General features: G+C 33.4%; 2 protein-coding genes across 2 annotated transcripts; both read right to left on the reverse strand.

Moving 5' to 3' along the window:
* Positions 1-1,204: 1,204 nt before the first annotated feature.
* Positions 1,205-2,743, reverse strand: LOC105624877. Its single transcript, XM_012206228.1, has 2 exons — positions 2,722-2,743; positions 1,205-2,580 (listed from the first exon to the last, which is right to left on the reverse strand). Exons 1-2 carry the CDS (start codon positions 2,741-2,743, stop codon positions 1,205-1,207), a joined length of 1,398 nt encoding a protein of 465 aa, XP_012061618.1.
* Positions 2,744-2,791: 48 nt separating this feature from the next.
* On the reverse strand, positions 2,792-5,686 carry LOC105624861 (alpha/beta hydrolase domain-containing protein 17B). Its single transcript, XM_012206212.1, has 3 exons — positions 5,043-5,686; positions 3,098-3,230; positions 2,792-2,875 (listed from the first exon to the last, which is right to left on the reverse strand). Exons 1-3 carry the CDS (start codon positions 5,684-5,686, stop codon positions 2,792-2,794), a joined length of 861 nt encoding a protein of 286 aa, XP_012061602.1.
* Between the last annotated feature and the right edge of the window lie 5,098 nt (positions 5,687-10,784).

A 10,784-nucleotide genomic window follows, 5' to 3' on the forward strand; every position in this document is an offset into this window, starting at 1 on the left:
ACGATTATCTACGCAATTGGCATTCCACGCAAATGCCTCATACTGTCGCATACATCGATAAAGAAAAAATCGTTTAGTGTATTGTATTTACATTACCGAGATATAAAAATACTAATGAGAAACGTATCTTTATAGACGAGGTCCTCATGCATTTTCTCACTTTCTTAGAAATTAATTAATTCATAGTCAAGTTTGGCAGTAATATTGTCCCTAGCTATTTGCATTCTTATTGTTGACAAATTTTTTTATCCTATTCAGCTTCCGACAAACACATTCTTGCGGGACGCACTGCGTGCTCATCATTATAATTTCTTGTTTCAGTTTGCTAATTCCAAACTGTACAATGACCATTGCATAAAATCTTTATAAACTTGGAAGATCTCCAATTCTTCTTTTTCAGGTCTTTATCAGGAGTACAAGAACAAATGCCCTCATTTCTGTTACAACTATCACCATTGGCATCGGGAATATACCAATCATTCGCAAAAGCTTGCATTTGAAAAAATTCGAATTTTCTCGCTGAACAAAATTTGCCTGAATCGAAAAAAAATTTCGGCCGTGAATTAAATAGTGGGTATGTATATTTTACGAGATCGTACGCTTTCCGCGAATGAGAGGCAGTTTCTTCTTATGATACATGTGCTTTTTACAGCTAAAGAATTAAAAGTTTGAATGGAATAAAAAAGTCAATATTAATTTTTTAATAAATTGAGAAAAAACAGACGTTCAGCGAGATATCTCTTCACAACAATCCTATCAACGTTCGTCGCACTTCCCGAGGCAAAGAAATGTTTCGACAACCACACACGGGAACCATTGGCTATCCTAATTTTAAGGAGGATAATAAAAATAATAATACTCGACACATTTGTCGCAACAACGTTCTGTAGCCTATTTTGCAAAAACAGCTTTTAATATCCACGCAAACACGCGTGCATTTGAGTGTGTGTATATATGTAGATAAGAATATTCAATATGCACAAGTATATATATTCTCGCGATTCTAGAAATATAATAAATTTTATAAAGGTATGTCGCGTATATTCGCCTCTGTGTACAGTTTCTCACTAGCGCGATTACAGCCCGAACTGGTTTATCGCGGGCGTACGGAACTGCGTGATTGTTTTACGTAAAATACGTATATACGTGGAAGAAAGAATGGCGTGTAACACGTGTTTGACGTGTTGTCGAGAGTCCCGTTTCATTAACACTTTGTCTCCAAAGTCGCTCTCCTAACTTTGTCAGAACATTCAACATCCGGTTTCTCTTTGACTTCTGAATAACTACTACCAGAACCTTCGGCCGATGATGTATGCGACGTATGCGGTCCGACTTCTTCTAAGGACAATATCTCTGTACCAGTAGGCGAGTAGCTCACGGTAGTCGCTTCACTTGTTGGGGACGTTACGCAGCTGTCACCTACACTCCTACTACGCAGAGTATACCGAGGCTTTTGGAACTGTTGTATATTTAGAGACAAACTGGCTTGTATCGACGTTTTTTCCGAATTCTTCGAAGGGTTGTTCTCGATTTGTTTCTCAGTTTGTACATCGACATGAGACGGACTTCTGGAGCGTGGAACGTGAAGTGGACTCTCTGGATCTGCTGCTAAATCAGATGACAAAATTTTTGAGCTTGCAGCTAATCTACTTGCGCAAGGAGAATACTTGGGCAAATTTATCGTGATTTTGTCAGCGCCTACTGATAGAGATGATCGGCCAAATTTTTTCAATGGACTGCAAGCAGATTTTTTCTTTTTTAACTGCTTTGCGTCATTATAGGAATCTAAGTTTTCGACAGAATCGTTCTTCTCCTGTTCTTTGCATTTGTCAAGATTTCTCTTCATTTTACTCGTACATGTACAATTCCAAGGAAACTTCTTCGTGAGTTCTGTAGTCTTTGTGTGTGTTGTATCGGGCCTTTTGAACTTTGTAATATTATCTACAATTGAGATTTTATTATAATAACGTTGCCTACTATCTTTATTACTGTTAACCGAATCCATCGCCGACTCTGTACAATTGTACTTCAATCGAGATCCAGGAGACTTTTTTTCTGTAGGCTGAGTAAGAGTATCTCTGCAATCAGTAATACCTTTTTTTATATCACTAGAAACATTAGAAAATGATGCAACCGATTTCTCTCCAATCGCACATTGTCGACAATCCTCCACAAGTATATCAATTAAAGTTGTGTGAGTTCTTTGACTGTCTGTCTTTTTCTGATTTTGACCAAATGAATTCTTTAAGCTTCTATGAACAATATTTTTTTGAGCAAAGGGATTTTTCAAATTTTTTGGTAGATAGGTATGTTTCTTGACCTTTCCAGTATGGTTCAATTGAAAATTGTGACAATCAGTTACTTTTTCAGTGATGGTGCTTTTGCTCTGGTCTTTGTCTTTTGTGCACGTAGAAGAATCTTTCTGCTTAGAATTCTTATTGTTCGATCTCACACTAGATTTTTTCGAATTACCTTCGACATTTGGATACTCGTCTTTGGAACGCGTTTTCTTGAATGAATCTGAATAATAAGTTTCCTGATTTACAGCCTGCTGCTGATCGCAAAAGAAGAATACATCATCTACAGAGGCAAAAGATGATTCTTCATCACAGGGAAGGACAGGTGTCTTCTCCCCTGTGGGAGGCGACTGCTAGACAAGCTTCTCCGTTGGTGAGCTTGTCGAAATGGAACTGATGGTATTAGAATTGTTGGAAACGGTACGTCCTTGACTGTTCGCATGCATATGGCCCCCTCCCTGTCCTCCCTGACTCTGGGAGAGGCTGAGTCGCCGTCAGTTTATCAATTCCACGCTTACAAATTGTTTCAGTCGTTCGAGGTATTGATTGTATAACTCTACATCATTGTGCCCAGCACCCTGAAAAATACCCAAAATTATTATCACATTTATAATAGAACATACATTGGATATTTTCGATCACAATGCTTATAGTATGCATTTGTATTTAAAATTTTTCATACATAACAGTCTTTAATTTAAATATGAACAAACCGCATAACGACACAATAATATGAGTAAAAAAAGATCAAGGAAATATTAAATACTTTTAATGATATAATATTAATTATTTTATAATACCTCAACCCATAATGGTTCCACTGCTCGTGGACATCTTTCGTAAATAGCCAGACCATGGCTAAAGTTTATAACTTCGTCTTCGGTACCGTGAATGACCAGAACAGGAGACGTTACTTTCGGCACTTTATCTATGCTGTAAAGAAATATAGAAAAATTACATTTACACATTATCATAATGTCAATAATGTAATTTTTATATTAAATCTCGTTAAGTTCTATTTTTTTTTCTATCAATCCTATATATTTTTGAAAATTTGTTTATATATTTTCATTTATTATTTTATTTTATTTTATACTTTATTTATTATTTTCCTTTTCTGAAATTTATTTACAAGCACATTAAAATTATTTTAGATAAAAAGTTAAAATTTACGATCACTACGTTAGTGATATAGAATCTTTTTTTTCAAAAATAAATCATATCCAAAAAAATTAGCACGAAAGACATAAATTTTAAATAATTTTCATATATGTAAAATATGTCATAATTACATAAATATAATGAAAAACAAAAAATATTACAAAAGATATTGGCTTGAAATTTAATCAAAAAATTAATTTTAAAAATAAAATCTTTTTATTCAGAATTATATTGCTTGAAAAATCTCAATACTATATCTTTTTAGTCAAAAACATATATATATATATATATATATATAATTCATTTAAAGAATTTATTTATTATACTGTCAACATAAATTTGATAGATACAATTAAATTTCCATACTACTTATTTCTTATATTTTTCTGCAATTTATTATCTCTGCACTTTAACTATTTCAATTTAGAATAGCTTTTGCGCAAAAAAAAAGTTATCTTCATTTTACGGATACATTATTATTTAACAAATAGAAAATAATAAGAAAGCAAACAAATAAGAGAAGAGAATGACAAAGTGAAGATAGAATAAATAATGTCGAATGACTAATATGACATTCAAATATATATAATCAGAATTTTGTATTTTCCATTCAACAGAAGTATTTTTTGAAATGTTCGCAATGCAATGCAGTATTTTTATGCCTCACTCATTATACTAATAGCAAAATGTCACATGTATTTTGTAAACACAACAATGAGTGAAGATGAAACTATCCACAACTGTTCAAGATATTAAATTTTAATAAATAAAAAATAACTGGACTGAAATTTATAAAATTTGAAAATGATTTATAAGAATCTTCCATAAATTCTAGTACTTTTATTACTACAACAAGTTTAAATAAGGATGGAAATGTGTTGAAAACAAAAAGCATGCTTGTTGGCCATGCATATCTAATTATGATGTGAAACTTGTAAATAGCTTATTGTGGAATAATAGATGTATTACATTTGGTGAATTCATAAAACATTTGCAAATTACTATTGAAAATATTGAAATTAGTAAAAAATTAAAATGCACTAAGGTAAATGCTTGTTGGATATCATAATGGCAAATTACCAAGATCATTTTGAAAAAACTCCTAACAAATATCAAGATTGCAATAAACACATTATTAGATATCATAAAAAAATCAGTACAAAACTGATTAGAGAGACGCATTACAAGACAAGAATGCAAGTTGTAAATGTAGGTTTCATTTACATAAATACATATCCACGTGACACGAATATACATTTGTCGACTGCACACTGTGTAGCTTCTCAATATGATATAATAATTTTATAATAAAAACATAATATAATAATTTCATTATAAAAAAAAGAAAATATTTTTTGTATTAAGCTATTATTGATTTTCTACTAATCACTGTGAATTTCTAATACATACTTGTTAACTGTACATTACAATATGGAAAACAATTTCTAGATGTGTTAAAAGGTTGTTAATTAAAAAATAATTGTTGATTTAAAAAATGATGATGAGAAATATATATTGATTTGGAAGTAGCGTGCTTCCTCTGATGAAAACAAGTTTTGGCCAAGGGGGACATTTCCTGCTTACCTGGTGAAAGCATCAAAGAACCAAGTTCTTTTGGTTTTTGGGAAAGCAACCCGCATCCCGGACATGAGCGGTGAGTGGAGCACTACCGCGCCGACCTCGTATCTCGCAGCAAGATCGACTGTGGGGACAGTACCGATACTTTGTCCGTAGAGTATTATGTTCTCTGGACTGATGCCGTAACGTGTACGTAGTGCGTGCCACGCGGCATCGATATCCGCATAGAGGTTCTTCTCGGACGGCTTGCCACCCGATACCCCGTAACCCGAGTAATCGTAGCTGAATATATTGCAGTTTATGCGCGAGCCGAGCCCAAGATAGAAACTCGACATCTGGCCGAGATCGACAGCATTCCCATGCGAAAAGAGAATGGTGAAACGCGCGGTCGCCGAGCAACGTACGAATAGGCATGCTATACGGTTGCCGCGCGACGTCCTCGCATAGAAACCTTCCACCGACTCCTTCTCGCGTTCGGTATACTGCCACTCGGCGCGTTCCGACAGAGAAATGGAGAACTTGGAGCCCTCGTCCTCGACAAACGTGTACGTGGGCTCGGGCGGCAGGAAGGCTAATTTGTCTGCGATTCTGGACGGGCAGGGCGGACAACAGAACAGGCAACACAGTTCACTCAGACTTAACCCGTTCATCGTGTAGCGCAAAGCGCACCGAATAAACCACACACACTAAATCACTAAACGCGGCGGCCGCGCCGTCTCTCTTCTCTTTTGTCACCCCCTGTTATCTCCCTCTGGCGAAGCTTCGGCATGGAGCTCTCCAGCGTCCTGGGCTCAATCAAATTGAATCAAAAATCGGAATCGATAGATCCGGCGGAGAGGCACGTCGTCGTCGAAGCGCGAGATCGAAACAGCAACCTCGATTTTTCATCACCCTAATGAATCACTCGCGGCGTCATTTGTTATCGGTAATGTAACGAGAATCGCTCATGAATGCTCACAATGATTCAGCCATGACGGCTCGTGGTGAAATAGACGGACCATTTCTCTCCCACTTTGCCTCGTTCTTTCTTTCGCCTCTTCTTTTTTGCCAACACCGTGTCCCCACTCACTCCACGTTGCGTACTTTCATTGTGCAAGGTGAGACAAAGCGCGAGACAGAGACGAGGGCCACAATCCACTTTGCTCGCGTCACATTCCCATTCGATATCTCGAACTGCTCGGACTACTCCCTCCGACTGCTCGGAGTGGCTCGGCTCGGAGCAGCTCGGTACTCGGTACCACCGAAGCTTCCTCACCGATCACCGATGCTTCTCTTCTCTTCTCTTGTCGCCGTTGTCGTTGTCCCTGATGTAGTCGGGTGTCAGACGATGACAGTCGATCAACTCCGATCAACTCCGACCAGCCCTGACGTGCCCCTTCTTTTTTAGTCGCGTTTGCATTCAACTGCACTTGTCAATTCGCATGTTGTACCGAGATTCGAGATTCATCTGGAATCATACTCTCGAAAAATATCGCCATATTTACGAAAATATACGAAAATACTATATACTATATAATATATACCTTACATATACTATATTATAGCAAAAAGAAAGGATACTTTCCAAATGACACAAGCATATCATTCTATCTTCTTTCTTATCATTCAGAGAATAACAAAATAGAACGATATATATGTTTCCTGGTGTCACCAAATGGAAAGCACCCGATATTTTTCAAGAATAAAGCACTTGCGTGCGTTAAACTTTTTTTCTTTTTTATATAGCCATCGATTAACCGACCAATCACGGGACAGAACACAGCAACGTGTCTTCGATGTTAGAAATCAGAAAATCTTTAATGAAGAAAAAATTAACCAATTCGCGCTTTAATTATGTTTCCGAATTATTCAAATTTGATTTGTTAATTCTTTCTCTGTCCAAAGTTTTGAAACCGATCTCTAACATATTACTTAAATGAAATAAAAATAAACTGTGTATGGGCTTTTTCCTCATCGAAGTAACGAAAAACTTTTTATTGTTTGCTATCACTAAATATTTTAAAATTATGAAACATATCGATTAAAAGTTAATCTACTACGCGCTCTTCTTATTTCTTGATTTTTACTATTTTTTACCATTTGCTTTTTTGCCTCTTATTCTTTTTTTATTTCCGTTCATCTAAGATAAAAAGTTGAACTTTCGAAAGAGATAAGAAACATGTATGATAAGATAACCTGTACAGCACAGATTTCATTTCAGGAATATCGATACAATACATTTCCAAATATTGTATTCAATGTTGTCATTCATTATGCATTGTATAAGAAAGAAACCTGAGAGAGGCCATGCCGGTCTTTTTTCTGTTACCATTGAAATCGCGCGTACACTACTGCCAGTATATCCATTTTAAGTTTGGGAATGACTACATACATTTTCTGACACTATATCGATAAAATCGTATCGTCGAAAGTAGATGTGATTCATCTCTGTACTAAATCCTCAGGATAGTACTGACTACCCGTAGGAAGTTTAATGGATCTTTGAACGAAAAAAATTTTAATTTCTGTTGAATTTTATATAAACGGAATTGAAAATTCAAACAAGTTAATTTAGTGAATTTGATCTTATATAATATTTATCTTATAATATCTTATAAAACGAAATTATGTTTCTTTATGCAAATTTTCAGTTGTATTTTATTCACAAAATGCAACGTTTCGTATTACATTTAGCATTCTTCGCGATAAAATTTCAAAAAGTAACGAGAGCGGCATACGACATGGTTACCTACCTGTGCGAGCTTCGGTAAGGAAATGACTGCGCGGTAACTACGCATAAACGTGACGTGCTGCCCTGTGCCACCCCGTGCCACCCCATACCATTCTTCCCTTCTTCCCAAGGTCGCGTGCCAACCTTCTATCGAAATATTAACGCGTATTACGAAGTAAGTAAAATAATATATTCTTAAATTCTTTACATTTATAATGTTCTCGATTAATAGGTTTTATTGCACGCGGTTTTTTCTTTATTTCTTAGATTCATTACGCACATACACAGCTTATGAATATCTTAGTTTGTTATAACAAGTGATTATTAGTTTGTGATTATTGGTTTGTAATAATTTGTGGAAAAAAATATTATATATGTATATGGACATATTTTATACATATAATTTTATAATAATGGATTGTCCGAAAAGTTCGTGCCAACTAACCTATATAATTTAATAAATGTATACTAAAATTTAAATCTTCTGCGTTTCAATTTTCCTTCAAAATCGGCACGAACTTTCCGGACAATCCAATATTATAATTATATATGAAATATTTTTCCCACTTTACGTTATATAAAATCCGCGCAGTATATAGTATTTTTAATAAAAGTATTTACAGTATTTACAGTGGTTTTAATAAAATTGACGTCTTGCTGTCTTTTTGTTATTTTTTAATTACTAAATTTTGTCATTCACATCTTATTCTAAAAATAAAAGAGTTTTTAGTATTCATTATTTTAAATAACTTCTGACTTATTTCTTATTTAATATTTTTAATCAATTTCCGGAAACTATTTTATATTTTTTTATTTTATTTTTTAAACAAGACATATCATTTTTTTTTACTGATTTGAGCGATTTTATATTTTAAATAAGTTTCTGAAACTTATTTTATATTTTTTATTCGTAACAGTTATTTTACCGAGTCATGATGAACATTATACATAAATTTAAAGAATATCTGAAACACGGAATAATTTACAGTAATATTAGTGTCTTAAATTAATTAATTAACTGAAAAATTAAGTAATGGTTAATAGATATTTATTACTTTTAGTCAAAGCTATATTTAGCTCAAATTGTTTCACAATATTTAAAAAAATTTGTATCTTTATATAAAGAATATATAGAATATTTGATCAAACTTTATTTAAATATAAATTATTAAAAAGAATAATAAAAATTGAGACATAATATTGGAATATCAAAAATATTCCACACGAATAATTATTAATTATGTTTAAAAGAACCACGCAAGATAATACAAGATTGAACAAGTGCCAAAGATGGCATAAAGCAAAGCGCGAAATGTACGACGGTAAAATCATGTAAAATACGAATAAATCATGAATCTTTTTCATACGCGACAGTTGGAATCCGAACGATAAATAGCGAAGGGGCGGGGGAGCATCAAGCGTGCCGTGCGGCAAGGTGATTGACTACGTCATCACTTTGGTATTCATTCGGCGACGTTGGAGGGAGACGACAGTGAGTGATACAAGTCGCTCCGGGTGTCGCATTAAATTCACGAAAATTAAAAGATACCAATAAACGCGAATTGATCAATGCTCATAATTTGCAATATATTTGTTTTCTTTAATGATCATGAATGATAACGTCGAGGGCTTTGTCTAAAAAATTGTCAATTTTCAAATCGAAAGCACGATGCATGAATTTAAATTTATTGAATTATCGGATAGTACAATAAAAATAATAAATATTTTATTCTTTTATTTAAAATACATATTTCAAATAGATTTTAAATACGATCAACCTGACTAAAAGGACTTATTTAAAATAAAAGATATAAAATAAGACTTTATATTACATGAAACAAATTAAAATCCAATTAACATTTCATCACGGAAATAATTTCTCTTCATATCGATTTTCTCGAAACTTGGCTGCAGTTTAGATTTAGTGATGTCATTTAATGTAATTATATCGTGGTACATACATTGAAAAACATATATTTGATATTTATTTTATAATTTCAAATATTTCGTATCAACTAATACGACAAAAGGCAAGAAGTAAAGAATGCTTTTACTTATAATATCCTTTTTTTGACAAAATTGCTCATGTGAAGTGTTTCTGAGACATTCCAACATTATATCTCAATTTTTATTGCTCACTCTCTGATGATTTACAATTAAATAAAGATGAATAATATTGAAAAGTAATAAAAAGCTACAAGGCGTCAATCTTTTTTTTTTGTTAAAAATGTTGTATACACTGCGTGGATTTTGTGTAATATAAAATTATTACAAACTAACAATCACTAATTGTAACACAATTGAAATACGTAAGATATTCATGTGATGTGTATGTGCGTGAATGAATCTAAGAAATAGAGCAAAAACCATGTGCAAAGCCTATTAATCGGAGAACATTAAAAATGTAAAAATAAAATTTAAGAATATATTTTACTTACTTCGTAATATCCGTTAATATTTCAATAGAAGATTGACCTTGGGGAGGGGGAAGAATGGCACGGGGCGGTGCGTCACGTTTACACGTAGTTACTGCGCAGTCATTCCCTTACCAAAGCTCGTACAGGCAGGTAACTGTGTCGCGTGCCGCTCTTCTTCACGTTTTTTTTTAAACGTAATCGTGACAAATAATGACTAAATAATATGAAACATTGTATTTTACTGAATACTAAAAGTATACAATTACTCATAAAAGTATACAATTAGCTCGCACGACTAATTAATCATAGAAAGAAAAGAATTGAGACGACAATCATGTATCACGTAACAAATATTTCATACGGTTCATTCATTTGAAATCAAAACGCGATAGAAAAATATAATTTATTACTATTTCACGATAATTACGGACGACAATTATTTTTATTTAATATAACATTTTTGTCTCGCTTGAGTATAACTCGCTCGATTATTCTTCAAGCAGTATCACGTGAGCATAAAAAAGCTACGTTAATATAAATACTCTCACGCAAATAACGCAATTTCTGCTTTCACAATTAATATAGTTTATGTAATTAATAATTTAATTAATTTTTTGTTTT

Source organism: Atta cephalotes (assembly GCF_000143395.1).
Source record: "Atta cephalotes unplaced genomic scaffold scaffold00092, whole genome shotgun sequence".
NCBI classification, from domain to species: Eukaryota; Metazoa; Arthropoda; class Insecta; order Hymenoptera; family Formicidae; genus Atta; species Atta cephalotes.

Excerpts from the sequence above, each read along its gene's own strand:
- LOC105624877 (XM_012206228.1), bottom strand. The coding sequence starts at position 2,743 with ATGCATGCGAACAGTCAAGGAC. Across the intron at positions 2,581-2,721 it reads GCATGCGAACAGTCAAGGAC|ATGATGTATTCTTCTTTTGC; the intron begins GTACCGTTTCCA and ends TTGCCTCTGTAG.
- LOC105624861 (XM_012206212.1), bottom strand. The coding sequence starts at position 5,686 with ATGAACGGGTTAAGTCTGAGTGAACTGTGTTGCCTGTTCTGTTGTCCG. Across the intron at positions 3,231-5,042 it reads TTCTTTGATGCTTTCACCAG|CATAGATAAAGTGCCGAAAG; the intron begins GTAAGCAGGAAA and ends ATTTCTTTACAG. Across the intron at positions 2,876-3,097 it reads TGGAACCATTATGGGTTGAG|GGTGCTGGGCACAATGATGT; the intron begins GTATTATAAAAT and ends GGTATTTTTCAG.